This window comes from Mya arenaria, chromosome 15, assembly GCF_026914265.1.
Source record: "Mya arenaria isolate MELC-2E11 chromosome 15, ASM2691426v1".
In the NCBI taxonomy this organism is placed as follows: Eukaryota; Metazoa; Mollusca; class Bivalvia; order Myida; family Myidae; genus Mya; species Mya arenaria.
In genome coordinates, this window is record NC_069136.1 from 36299193 (window position 1) to 36314461 (window position 15269).

At 35.2% G+C, this 15269-nt stretch overlaps 1 protein-coding gene across 2 annotated transcripts; it reads right to left on the reverse strand.

The window, feature by feature from the left end:
* Positions 1–7265: 7265 nt before the first annotated feature.
* On the reverse strand, positions 7266–13102 carry LOC128218754 (uncharacterized). 2 transcript variants are annotated; one of them, XM_052926444.1, is made up of 4 exons: positions 12839–13102; positions 12068–12473; positions 10715–10964; positions 7266–7633 (listed from the first exon to the last, which is right to left on the reverse strand). In XM_052926444.1, exons 2-4 carry the CDS (start codon positions 12427–12429, stop codon positions 7442–7444), a joined length of 804 nt encoding a protein of 267 aa, XP_052782404.1. In that variant the 5' UTR covers positions 12430–12473; positions 12839–13102; the 3' UTR covers positions 7266–7441. The 2 variants fall into 2 exon arrangements, with proteins under 2 accessions (XP_052782404.1, XP_052782403.1); XM_052926443.1 differs by having other exon boundaries at positions 12068–13102.
* Between the last annotated feature and the right edge of the window lie 2167 nt (positions 13103–15269).

The following is a 15269-nucleotide window of genomic DNA, read 5'->3' on the forward strand; positions in this document are numbered from 1 at the left end:
TTAAAGCTGCTCTCTCACAGATTGAACATTTTGACACCTTTTTTATTTTTTGTCTTGGAACGAGCCAATTTATATGAAAATACATGGAACTAGTGATATAAGACTACTGGCAAAAGTCGGATCGCAGATGCTCATAGTTTAGTTCAAAAGTTGATGTTTTATGCATTTTTCATAAACCGTTAGAAACGCTTTTAGCCATAAAACAATAATTGTCGACGGAAATATGAAAATCTGCGATCTGATCTATTCTAGTTTTATATCACTTCTTTGCAGATATTTACGCAAGAAATGGCTCATTCCAAGACAACAACAAAAAGTTGCCAAAACAGTAATCCTGTGAGAGTGCAGCTTAAATATATGTAAGAAAAGATTTGCAAAGTCAAGTGAACATTAATGTCTCGTTCTTAATGCAATCGACTGCAAGCTGCTGAAACATAAAAAATAAACTTCAAAGTTTCGTAAATTGAAGTTTTATCTATTTAATTATAATAATGACTCAAGGTATTCACTACCGTCAAAAATATTCATAATATAACAAATAATTATTGACAAAAGATGTATGCCTGATAGTAGTACAGAGTGCATGAATTTCAATCCTCTTAATTTGTTGAAACATGAGGAAAGTAAAGGTTCTGATATTCGCCACCATGAACGTTTACTAGAGCGCTCTATTAAACTCGAAGCGAGAATTCCCTAAAAGAAATAACGTTCAGATAAAACCTATGTTGGCAATAAAAAACAAGAGGCACATCAATGCCTGTGCTCCACTGGCCAAAAGGTTCAAGCAAAGACCACCTAACGAACATTTTCGTCAAGTTTCATAGAAATACAATCATCAATTTTTGAGGAGAAGTTATTTAAAAAAAAAATTACTTTAATAGCTCTGGCTGCCATGTTGTGCAGTGGACCGAAATGATTTGGGCAATTTGAGTAAAGGAGCACCAAACAAACATTTCTGTCAAGTTTTATCGAAAAAAGGTCATCGGTTTCGACGACAAGTCGTATAAAGTTTTTTTTATTTTTTAGCTCTGGCAGCCATGGTGTGCAGTGGACTGGAACCATTTAACAAATTTTGGTTAATGACCACCCAAGGAACATTTCTGTCAAGTTTCATCAAAATCTGATCATCGGTTTCTGAGGAGAAGTGGTGTAAAGGTTTTTCCTATTTTTAGCTTTGGCTGCCATGTTGTGCAGCAGACCAGAACTGTTTGGGCTATTTTGGTTAAGGACTACCCAAGTAACATTTCTGTCAAGTTTCATTGCAATACGATCATCGGTTTCTGAGGAGAAGTCGTTTAAAGGTTTTTCTATTTTTACCTCTGGGGGCCATCTTGTGCAGTGGACCGAAACCATTGAAGCAAATTTGATAAAGGACCATCCAAGGAACATTTCTGTTAAGTTTCATCAAAATCTGATCATCGGTTTCTGAGAAGATGTTCTTTAAAGGTTTTTCTATTTTTTTGCCCTGGCAGCCATGTTATGCAGCGGACCGGAACCATTTGAGCAATTTTGGTTAAGGACCACCCAAGAACAATTCTGACAAGTTTCATTAAAATCTGCCTGTCCGTTTCAGAGGAGATGTCGTTTAAAGATTTTGCTATTTTTAGCTGTGGCGGCCATATTGTGCAATGGACCAGAACCATTTGAGCAATTTTAATAAAGGACCACCCAAGGAACATTACTGTCAAGTTTCATCAAAATCTGCCGAACCGTTTCAGAGGAGATGTTGTTTAAAGATTTTGCTATTTTTAGCTCTGGCGGCCATAATGTGCAATGGACCGGAACCATTTGAGCAATTTTGGTAAAGGACCACCAAAGGAACATTCCTGTGAAGTTTTGTCAAAATCCGCTTATCAGTTTCAGAGGAGATGTCGTTTAAAGTAAAAGTTTACGCACGCACGCACGCACGCACGCACGCACGCACGACAATCTGTGACGACATAAGCTCCATGGCCTTCGGCCAGTGGAGCTAACAAAAGTGTCGAAACCAGAAACAAACATTTGTGCTATGCACCAGTCTATTGTTAACACGCCCCCCCAGGTCCGGGGAATAGCGGGGACTTTTACTTTCGGTCCAGCCAACCCCGTGTAAAATCCCCGCCATGCGAGGACGAACTGATGGTAAAATCCCTTCCAAATGCCCCCGCACCCCAGGGGCCCTATGTAAGGCCAATTCCTCGCTATATTTTGCGCGAATACAAAACCACTGCAGTCACCCGGCACTGCGGGGCCACCTGGAAGGTAAAAACACGGCCCATTTCCCCGGCAATCCCCGGTATACCCCCGGACATCAAACAAGCATGTACCGATGAATTAATTCAAACAAATATTTATACATATAGTCCGTAAAGTAAGCCTTTGGAAATAACATAACATACGCATTTGTCCTTTTAAGATCACTGACCCTATATGGAAAAATATGGGGTCACCACGTGACCAGTCCCGGACCAATGGCGTTGTGTCATTCATGTTGGTGACGTGATATATATAATTGTATTCTACTATTACCCATGCATTTGTTGGAAATGATTTGGTTTATACATGTTTCGGGTCATTTAATGTTGTAATATCCTAGTCACTAAGCAAAAGAGTAAACACTTCTGAGTCACGAAAGTGATCAAAAGGAGTGATGACTGATAATTTAATAGTTATATTTTTAATTATTTAATACTTTCTTTTTCAGGCAATAGCCATTCGTCCTGTCAATTTAAATGTCAAACTATGAAGGGAAGGGAAATAATATAATAAAAGTCGTCAGTATTAAAGAAGCCATTTTAGCCTTAACGTTTTGCCATATATAACATTACTTTCTACACTCTTTTAAAGATATGCACACATTCAAGAACAGATGGCAGTTCATGAAAATACTTTCACATTCAGACTCAGAAATGCCATACTTCTTTGTATGGAAGTTTTAACAAGAACATAAATTAGATTATCTTGCGGGTGTATTAAAATTAGTACTATATATGAATAGCAGTGGTTTAAATGTCACATGATTTTGCAACCAGAAATGTCAAAGACAGTCTGAAACTCTATAAAACACGATATTGTTAAGTCATGGTATGACCATTTGAGTCTACAGTGTTTAATGTGTATATTCGAGTATTATTATATTTTAATTTAAACCGGTGTGAACTGCCATTTAAAACGAAAAACCAGTATTGCAATCTTTCAATTGCAGCTGAGGAAATTGCCTAATCCGGAAACAAGGAAAATCTCCTTCCGATATTTCCCGATCTGAAAAGTCCATTCAGAGTATCCCGATCAAAGAATCTCCTTCGAAGTTTTCACAATCAGAGGAGCACCTTCAGAGTATCCCGATCAAAGAATCTCCTTCGAAGTTTTCACAATCAGAGGAGCACCTTCAGAGTTTCCCGATCAAAGAATCACCTTCAAAGTTTCCAGATCAGAGAATCTCCTTCAGAGTTTCCCGATCAGAGAATCTCCTTCAGAGTTTCCAAACCAAAGAATCCTCTTCAAAGTTTCCAGATCAGAGAATCACCTTCAGAGTTTCCCGATCACAGAACCACCTTCAGAGTTTCCCGATAAGAGATTAGCCTTCAAAGTTTCCAGATCAGAGAATCACCTTCAGAGTTTCCCGATCACAGAACCACCTTCAGAGTTTCCCGATAAGAGATTAGCCTTCAAGGTTTCCAGATCAAAGAATCACCTTCAGAGTTTTCCGATCAGAGAATCTTCTTCAGAGTTTTCCTATCAGCGAATCTCCTTGAGAGTTTCCCAATCAGAGAATTTCACTCAGAGTTTCCGATCGGTCGGGAAAAATTTGTAGATTTGTTTGCCTGATTTGGAAACAAAACTTCCATTTTTCATAAACCTTTGTAAAATTGTCCTGTGCAAAAGGACCTACAGCCTACTACAGGCGCTCTAAAGCTATGATTGTAGCAAGTTGTATCTAAAGTCTTACTGTTCAGATTCGTTTTTTATCGTCCTTCCATCCTGAAGCGTTAGTGTATACTTCCATTAATATAATAATTCTATGGTTGCAGAAAATATTGCTTAAAACAAGTACCGCCGAATCAGAGGGAGGGGATAAAGCCTTTTATTGACCATCGAACTATCCGTTCAAAGTTTGGATTCACCGCTTGTTTGTGGAATAAAAACAAAATAAAGTTACAATAAGCTTTAACTTATCTTAGTCTTATCGTTATTAAGCTCGTGTGTGTGGGCGAGATAAGGGAGGGACGGTTTTTACACCCATTTTATCCGATCATCACCAAACTTGGACAATATATGTATTGGCAGAATATCTCGGGAAAGCTCAATTACCAGTTATTTTGGCAAAATCGCTTGAGAGTGATTGATTTGCTTTCAAACAAAAACTATATTTTGTCCGCGCTGTACTGGTGTTGCTTTAGTCTTATCATCATCAAACTTGGAAAATGTTTTTATGGGCAGATTATCGCGGCCAAGTTTTATTTACTTTATGTTGCCTGCGCTTTAACTCCAGACGCTGTTGACCGATCATCACCAAATTTGGACAATATGTGTATTGGCAGATCATCTCGGCCAAGTTAAATAACCAGTTATGTTGTCCAGTGTTGCTTCAGAGTTATGGTATTTGGTGGAGCTTCTGATCGATCATCACCAAATCTAGATTATAGTATAGTATGGGCAAAACATGTAGGTCTTGTTTTATAACCAGCCATGTCATCCCAGTCACTTTAAAGTTATTGCACTTGCTTATATGACACAAACTTTATATTGTCTCTGAACCCTGAGTTAAATGTTTGACTACTGGGCTTGGCCCTGCAGTTTTTATTGGATTATTGTTAATCCCCTTGCCCCAATTTCTCAAAACTTCTAAAATCCCTTATACAAAGATTCGCTTTTCTGTCATGCTTTTCGATGAAATATGGGGTTTTATGAGTGAAATAACAACAGGGAAAATATCAATTTGATATTTTTACTGCAAAATAAGGAGTGAAAATATCAATTTTCAGAACTACTTTTAAAATCCTTTGACGTAACTTCCCCTTGATCACAAATCACTTCACGTTGAACCAGAAAATGTTGGCAAAAAATGTTTAAAATTTAAAGAAATGTTTAGTAAATTGAAATAAAATTATATTTGGAAATTAACAACTTACCGTTTATTACCGGTTATCCCGTTTTTCAAACGTTTTCTTGATCTTGAAGCTGATCGAATGTTCGAACATTTGCTTTGCTTTCATACCTAACAAATAACAGGCGAAAACAACTGTTCGAACATAAATATAATTTTATATATTCGTTCAAATGTATTTTGAACTGTTTGTCGTTGTAATACGTTAAACGAGCTTCCCGAAAAATTCACACAACAATTTACAAATAATCTGATATTTTTTTACCCCACCCACGCCTCAAAATTGGTCAACAAACTAGCGTTGCATCCACACTTTACCTGGAAAACAAACCTGTCTGACAGTAAGATGACTGAATATGCATGTATCATGAAAAACAGTCTAAAACTACGAAAAATGTTTAAACTTCAATGAATATCCGCATTTGATTTGCTAACACATTTGACCTTCCAATTTTTCATTCATAAAATGGCAGCGTAGTAATTTGGTTATGTATTCATGCCCCGCTTAAAATAAAAGTGTTTTCGTTATTTTTTAGAAAATATGATCACTTATAAAACTTCATTGATTACTGTTCACAAAAGCGTTGCACTAAAAAACGAGTGAATAATAAACTATAAGAATAAATACAGAGAACTTTTCAACAAACCGGAAATAGAAAAGTTGACAGCCATAACTTGCGTGAGGGGCTTCCCACGGGTAGCGGCGTAAATAACACCCTTTTCAAAAAAGGCGGTAATTAAGAAAATAATAATAATAAAACTCCGAAAATAAGCATAAAAGAAACAGATAGTTTGTGTAGAAAAACTATATTTTCACGAGTGGCGAAGCATATAAAACATATGTTTTTCAATGAAACTCGCGAAATAAAATACGATCTTACACTGAAATAAACAATCTCATTTTTTGTTTCCCTATATTGTGTAATATTTTAGTTCTTTTCTTAGAGATTTAAGACTTTAACTAAGAATTATTTTATGATAATCACAATAAACGATTTTTCATTGACCGAAATAAAATTTAAGTATGCACTTAGCCGTGAAATAAGCTATTTAAGCCTGTTATCTAAAGAAGTTTCGCGAAATTGGGACCAGTAATAAATCTTTTGTTGATTGCCCTGGTGTCAATGCTAACAGATACCAGAGGGAAATAAAAGTTGTAACTTATGATCAACCTTGTGATGAATCCGGATTGGGGCGAGGCAGAGGTGCTTCAAGAGCGTTTCAACAAATAAATATAGGAAGTAAATGATTAATGCTTTCTCCTTGCAAAAGAGTGCACCTATAACCAAATGTAAAATAACGTTTTTTAAATAAAAAAAAAATAAAAAAAGGTTTTGACCTTCACCTATAACTTTAATCCCTTTTCTTTAACCAAAATAGGCTGAGATAAGACGACTAAAATTTAATTGCTAGATTTTTACCCCGCCTCTTTACGCCGTCCCTTTTATTCTATAGACTCAAATAAAATGTAGGGTCTGTTGCGTATTGGTCCGGTCTTGTCCGGGAACGGAATTTATTCGTACCTACGGTATCGATATGGTACGGTCGTCTTAACATATGTATATAGTGCCTTGTGCAATAAGAAAGAGCACCAACACCTATTCTGTGGAACAGTCATCAAAGAAAAAAATGTCACCCACTTAACCATTGAAAACAAATTTGATGAAAATCTACCTATAATTCATTTTGGCATAATTAACATGGTACATTTTAACTCATTTAAGTAATTACTATATTCTAGTGACCGCATGAAGAAAATTTGAATTATGTGCCGTTTTGCCTTAGCATTATAGTGCCGAGTCGACTAAGTGCCCAATATGTCAGTGCCTTATCAATTAGGCCGAATGATCTCGGTGTCCAAGTTTAATACCGTTAATATATCACTAGTCTAGGAGCATGCCTACATACATGTTGTTATATTATTTAGCATAACAAAAAGTTCATTCCCATGTAGGTATGTACAGCTTATTAACAAATTCAAATATTTACAAATTCACATGTAAATGGCATATAATTCTGAAAGTACAAAAAATTATACAGTGCATTTAAAAGAATAAAGATTTACACGACAGTTTATATCTATTAAATGACAGTGTATATCTAACAATTATATAATATAAAACAGGAATGTAAAAAGCATAGTTTCTTGTTTTATTTGCCATAAAATTAAAATCGCTAATATTCAACAATGGCTTTTTACAGTAAGAATGTGTTAAACGAATAGCAAATATCAACACATTTTAAAAAATATAGTATTTCATTATAGAATCACTGTAATACATGGAAAAGGGAACCATACATGTACACTATTTAATAGGCGAAACAAAATATGTCTCTTGGTCATGAGAAACACAACTATTTACCATCTTTATCGATTAAGTTCGTATCATATTCATATATGAAATTGAATCCCTTTATTCCGAATAAGGTGTAGCCTTTCTCAATAAGAAGATTTGTGATAGCAACCTGACTTTCGCGAGTTCTGTGCAAGAATTCTAGTATAATATACATTGGTCGGAATCCATGTTCTACCCACTGACGTATGATCTGGAACGAAAAGAGTAGGAATAGAAATTAGTGGTCAATATTATATTTTGTTCAATGCAAAGATAATATTTCTCAGGTTTTCCACTACACTTATTACAGTAAATCAGCGGTCAGACGTTATTGATCTTAATCAGGTGAAGCGGTAGATATAAACAGTGACTCGCATAGAAAGTGGTTAGTTTACAAAATGTTATGTCGACCGTTTAAAATCTAGAAATTGCAAGTATGTTTTTACAGAAAAAATATATGATAATGCGACTGCAATCTAACAATCTTTAACCATCACTTTACAAACAATGCCGAATGACCAAAGATTAAACGATACGAGTTTAAAGGCACAAGATTAATGCCGACTTTAACCGATGGACAGAAGACGTTTCTCAATCCTCAGATTGGTAGATACAAATATATGGCCGTGCTAACAATTCTTATCTTGCACATCAGCAAAGATAAATAAAAAGTACGAAACTACTTGTATATGTTTCCGACACAAAAAAGAGTTCGAGTGAAAAAAATACATTTTACCATATCTATTTTTTATCTAAGGTGGGAGAAAAGGAATCTACCATTGCCGCACATATAAGATTATAAGTATCTTCCATGGCCGAGAGTGAAAGAAAGGTTCATTCCGACCCGAGCGTAGGGTGTTTTGCGGAAACGAAGTTTACCGAGTTTCCGCGAAACACCCTGCGCGAGTGTCGGGATGAACCTATTTTACACGAGCGGCTATGGTAGATGCTTTTTCTCCCACCTTACAAAATTAAGTAAAAATGTATTTTTTGCTGGAACTATTTTGTGCTTAGTGGAAATAATTGCGTATGGATATGCGATAATTCGTGGTTGTCATGGATATGCGCGCAGTGATTCAGATTATGTTAATAGTCAAATCGGTCTTTAAATAGTTCTAAGGAGAGTGAAGCATTATTTCTTGAAAGGTGTGTGAAAACTATTTTATGGTGACATTTGAAGCGAGAAATAATTAATTAGGATTCTAAATATTGTCACAAGACAAGATTTCCTGATGCTACAGACGACAGTCTTCAACAAGGGAGGTAATTACAATGTGGTGACCATTAAAAAGGAGTTCCATACGGGCATTTTATCTTCGCCCGTGGGCAAGATAAGAATTTCTAGCATGGTTAAATTGTTGGATCTGCTTATCTGAGGTGGGAGAAAGGTTCATCCCAACAGTCGCACAGGGCGTTCTGTGAAAAGTCGGTAAACCTCGTTTCGAGAAAAATGAAAGCACTGATAGTGATGAACGGCTTGAGCGACGATTCCTTCTATTGGATATTCGCTCGCCCGCAAAACTCACTCCGCCACAATTAAGCTAATTGTACTGCTAGAGCAGTACAGAAGGGAGAAATCGCGTTGAATTTGAGTTCCATCTCCTGTAGTACCTTATTTTTAGAATTGTTTTGCAAGAACTGTCAGGAGTTTTCCAGTTTATAGAAGTTCTCCGTTTCATATTCGTGTTTTATAAGCGTGGTAACTGTTAATTTACGCAAAATATTATACGCTCTTTTAAACAAACATGAAATTATTATGTAAAGCAGACATTATTCCAGGTATGTTTCATGAATTGATTTCCATTGAAATCTGGTACATTTTAATATGAATTTCAACTCCACATGGACTCAGTTGTATTTTGTGGTCTATTGCTAATGTCTTGAGCTAGTGTTCAAGCCTAAAAACTACGCTCGGACTGGGATGAACCTAGCTTAATATCTTGACCATGGAAGATACTTATTATATCAGGGTGAGGAATCACGTGACGTGAAGAGGTTCGCACATGGGTCACCACAGGTCACAACCATGTACACAAAGACGAAAGTGACGTACATTTCTTAATGACTTTTTTTTGACAAAAAAGATATGAAAACATTTCTTAGCTGATAAACGACTATGCTATATTCTGCTTATAAATGTGTGAATGGTGACCAATGTGAGAACGTCTTTAAGTCACGTGATTTCTCACCCGGATATAACATGATGAAAATAGAGTCAGACTACACATGCATCAATTTATTTATAACTACTGTGATCCACAATATTTAAGATGGCAGTATAAATCAAAAATGGTAATTCCTGGTCGCATTGAGATTTATTTTGAAGAAAACAGTGAGAAAATGTGTATTTGAATTTACTCAGCAATCCAGAGAATTTTCTAAAATTAAGATATTTCGTTGTTCGGTTGTTGATATGATGGTCCGAGAATGTGCATTTGATAAGTCAATCAGATAACTAACAAAACACAGCTTTGGAAATACTATGCAAAAATCGACTAATTTGAATTTAACTGATTGAAGATGAAAGTTCAAAGCTTAATTCACAAGATTTAAAACATACAGACACACCATTGAATGTTATCGTTGATAACGTAAGGTATCAGTTTAGATAGTTCGTGTTCGTGGTAATGCATGCCGGATTAACTAAGATTGAGGTGCATGTGGCTGTGAAACAAAAATGTCCGCAGCAATAAAGTATCGCTATATTGTCATTCCATCAGAGTTCGGATATTTCCGTGTTTATTCGGAATGTTTACAAAATATGGTTGCAACACCTTTACCGTTTGAACATTAAAACATATATATTTGGAATGTTTAGGAAATTTGGTTGCTATGATTTTTTTTACAATAGCTTTACCGTTAGTCATTCAATGCGTGAATGTATACTTTCATGTGAACTTCAATAAATATATATTAATATTCAATGAAACCTATTGCATCACTATATGTATTGTATTTCTTAGAGATATTATCTCCTTATAAGAATAGTAAGTCCTAATTAGTAGATAATTAGTCATTATGATGGGATACCAGGTACTTTTTACGAAATAGTATCTCCTGCATACGAGATAGTACCTCATCATAAGAAGACATTTATCTCGTATTTAGGAGATTTCATATCGTACTAAGGACCTTTTATTTAAATGTTTTTCCGTAAATAGGGCTGAATATGTCATAAATAGGACTTTGTATATCATACTTAGGACTTTACATATCCTAACACCCTAACAGCAACTTTAGAATACTATGTGTGGCTTTAGGACGAATCCATATTAAATATATACTAATTAACCTTGTCTTCCATTCCTTCCACGTCGATAGACAACACTCCAAAATGTTTTGGAACTTTGTACTTCGAAACAAACGTCTTCACTGAATAACTCGGAACCTCTACATAGTTTGAGTCTTGTTCTTCTTCGGATACTATTCTGCTTTCCATAGCAACCAAATCTGCTGACACGTGGAGTTTTTCTTGACCATCATGATCACTTATCACAGCATGAACATACTGGACACTCTGGTCTTGTTGCCGGTTGGTCAGTCTGAATGAAACATGAATATAAGGCTTTTAAATATGTGTTTCCCGACCTACCCTATGGTCATTTGAAGCTCATCGGCCATTTTTATCGAAAACAACCACGGATGCATTTAGACGGTTTACCAACTCAGAAATTGGTATGTTAAGTCCGCTGCAAGTTGATCGCGTAGTGATTAAAGCTTAATATTTGTTTATTGTTTTCGATAAAAATGGCCGAATGCCCAGTTGTTTTGCCCCAACCCTAGACGTCTTATTGCCTTGAGAAATTTATTTTTCAATTGCTTGATTTCAATCTTTTAAAGCCGTTACTCAAAAGCGTTTCTACATATATTTACATGAAACTAATTACACATTGATGTGTAACAAATCCTAATACTGGTCCGTAAGTACGCGTCAATTTATGGCCTTTCATCAATACAATAACATTCGCGTGCGCTTGTTCTTTTCTTACTGGCACCACACTGAAGTGTGTGTGTGGGGGGGGGGGATTTTGGAAGGTAATTCGTACACGGTCCATGGTATGAGCTCTTATTTTGTAACTGCTATTCATGATTAACTGTGTGCACATGGTTTATTTTTTCAACTGTCCTTCCACAAAATGATGACAAACAAGTCTCATTTAACAGTGTGAATGTTTAACATTCGGCCATATTAATCGGCTTGACGGAGATGGCTCAGATGTTACGATTCACTATAGCTGTGATCCGTCTTGCAACCGATTCTATGAATATGCTTTTAAGATAACAATGGCGTACTTTATATAATAAACTTCATAGTTAAAATTCGTCTGCTAATTAATAGCGATGTATTGATTTATACAGCGGAGTACATGTCTATAGTAGCCGTATTATTAACCCGCCACGTAAACTCTGCCATTCATGAATAAAACTATCGTCTGCAATAACGTCGGTATTCGTCTGCGCCGGTTCGATCCGGTTACGCAAGAGCGGTCTCAAAACACGACTCATTTTTCCCTCAATCCAAAATGGCCGCTTTATATAGATAAAGAAGGAAAAATGTAGGTCAAAGTCATCTCAAGAGGCATCACTGACTACTTATAGCTGTGTACCAATCGAGCTAAAATAAATAAATGTAAACTGTACATACCCGTTATGGTTTTTCTTCGCTAAATCCAGCTGGTCTCTCTGAGGTTCTACTAGAATGGCACTCCAACCCACTTGTATGAAGTTAAACGAATTGCTGGACATCAGCCCATCATTTGCTCCAATGTCCACAACTAGCTTTTTCCATGGCTCGGATTTCTGACGTTGCATCTGTTGGAATATGAAGAGAAACTCACCTGCACTAGACACATCAAACCCCAGTCTGCTGATTGTTTTTCCACAGTTTTCTGATTCATGCTCCATATAAATCCTCCCAATAGTGTTGTCAATGAGATATTTAAATCCCTCGTTCTTTCCTTGGGCGACAATGTGTCGGAATGCGTTATATCCGGCAAGAGTGTCCATAATTGACAGACGTGATGACGAAAAATCACTGATCAGATGCTTTACTTGCATTAACGAAAATAAAATAAAAGTGTTGAAAACAAGCAACCCAATAACGACACAAACGATTGTAATTATAATACATCCTCTGAAAATATATTTGCATGGACGTAATTTTTTTGAGAGGCGCCACATTTTGAAAGTTGCAAAATTGAGTTAACGGCCTCCTATCAAAACATGACGTATCGAAGTAAAGCTGGATTTTCTGACGGAAAGATCGTTGCTACATTCTACTCCCTAATTGTTGATACATTTACGTTGATGATACGCTAATGTTGATGATACGCTAATGTTGATGTCGATACTGTTAAGTCCGCATTTAGATACCAAGTGTCAGGGTAGCTAATTCAGCACTAGTACACGTTACTACCTTAAAAATAGCAAACACAATCATGAAGAAGTCTTGACACAGATTGAAGTATATGTATTTATTTCAACACAGCATAGTCCAGCACAGTTTAAGGCAAACTCCTAAGGTCTCATTGTGACAATAAGTTTAGTTACTACCCTAAAAATAATAAACACATCAGGATGAAATCTTCACATAGATTAAAGTATATGTTTCAACAAGTCCAGCACAGTTTAAAGTAAAATCCTCAAGTATCATCGTGACACTAGGTATAGTAATGTGTTGACTATAGTTGATACTAGTTGACAACTAATGCATAATGAGTTCATTGAATATGAATGAATCGTTCTCAATGAAGTGGATTTAACGCTACTTAAATTTAAATAATAAAAATCAATTTGTTGTAAATTGAAGTTTTGAATTATGTCAATGACTCAAGGGGTGGTATTCACTACCGTCAAAAATGTCCATAAAATAACTGATATTGACAAAAGTCGTATGCCTGATAGTAGTACAGAGTATTTGTAACAGATACCGATCCTTTGACCATATTTGCTACTGTAATAGCATTTTACCACCAAATTAAAGTTTTGCTTTTCTAAGTCTGAGCCCAATCTCACACTCAACATATAAGTGAATACTGGCCCAGGGGTCGTATTCAATAAGCATCTCAGTGAATATTTTCATCTTAGTGAGAATTTTGTAATTTTTGACAACATTTATTTTAAATACCGCTACTTTTCATCAGATTTATTCACATGCATAAATAGTTAAGACCATTTTCTTGCTTATTTTCATATTTTCGGTGTACAAAGATTGTTCTTTTTCTAAAAATTCAAATTAGAAAAAAGGCAATTTTTCACTAAGTTGAAAATTGTTACTAAGATGTTTATTGAATACGACCCTAAAGCATCTTAAGTTATTTCCTTACTTAAGTCTTTTCCCTACTTAAGTCATTTCCTTATTTTCTTACTTAAGTCGTTTCATTACCTAAGTCATTTTCTTATTCAAGTCATTTCCTTATTTCCTTACTTAAGTCGTTTCCTTACTTAAGTCATTTTCTTTCTTAAGTCATTTCCTTATTTCCTTACTTAAGTCGTTTCCTTACTTAAGTCATTTCCTTACTTAAGTCATTTCCTTATTTCCTTACTTAAGTCGTTTCCTTACTTAAGTCATTTTCTTACTTAAGTCATTTCCTTATTTTCTTACTTAAGTCATTTTCTTACTTAAGTCATTTCCTTATTTCCTTACTTAAGTCATTTTCTTACTTAAGTAATTTCCTTATTTCCTTACTTAAGTCGTTTCCTTACTTAAGTCATTTCCTTTCTTAAGTCATTTTCTTAAAGATGCACTCTTACTCCCAAATAAGATTTACCAAAAATAATACTATTGTTTTAATATTTCATAAAGGACTAATAAATGTCGAGAACAATGGATGTACACCGAGTTTAATTTGAAAGAAAGGTGCATAAAACACGGTATTCCTTATTATTCCTTATTGGACTATAGTAGATCACAGTAAATCTTTTAGCATTCACCAATCATTTAATATTTTTGCGTTTTCTGTTATTAAATACAGGGTTACAAACTTGTTATCAGATGAGTAATAAATATTTTCCACGAATGCATTATTTGGTAAGCAGTGAAAGGTTTATCAGTCAAAATTGATGTTTGTTATACATGTGTTTGTATTGATTTTGAATAATAATAAAAATTAATTTTAATATCTCTCTAATCATATGAGATAGTGGCTTAATAATTTCTAAAATTATTTTATTGTCATTGCCTTTTTCGAAAAAAAAACATATGTTAAAACACTTATATTTTTCTTTTCATGTTATTTAAAAACGAGAAGAAAAAAGACTTAGAATGTGTTATGAATACAGGCCCTAGAACATCACTTCCAGTAATTTATGTCTTTGCTAAATGTACTTATTTGCAATAAATATTGTTTAAATCAAAATCTTCCAATACTTGAAGAATGTTGATGAAAGACCTTTGAATCAATAGCTTTTTTTATAGTTCTTGTTTTTGTCGCTCTACGAAACCTTTTATTCGGCATTTATTCGGTGTTTGTTTGTATAGTAAAGATAGTACGATGATGAAAACTTGATAGTACGATGATGAAATCACGATAGCATGATGATGAAAACGCGACAGTAATATGATGAAAACGTGACAGTACGATGGTAAAAACGCGAAATCACGATAAAACGATGGTGAAAACGCGAAAGTACGATGGTGAAAACACGATAGTTTATCGCATTATCAATATCGTACTGTCGTATTATAGCGTTTTCGTTATCGTATTGTAGCGTTTTCATCATCGTACTGTCGTATTATCGCGTTTTCGTTATCATATTGTAGCGTTTTCATCATCGTACTGTCGTGTTTTCACCATCATAGTTTCGTGAGTTCGCGTTTTCATCATCGTACTATCGAGTATGGCGTT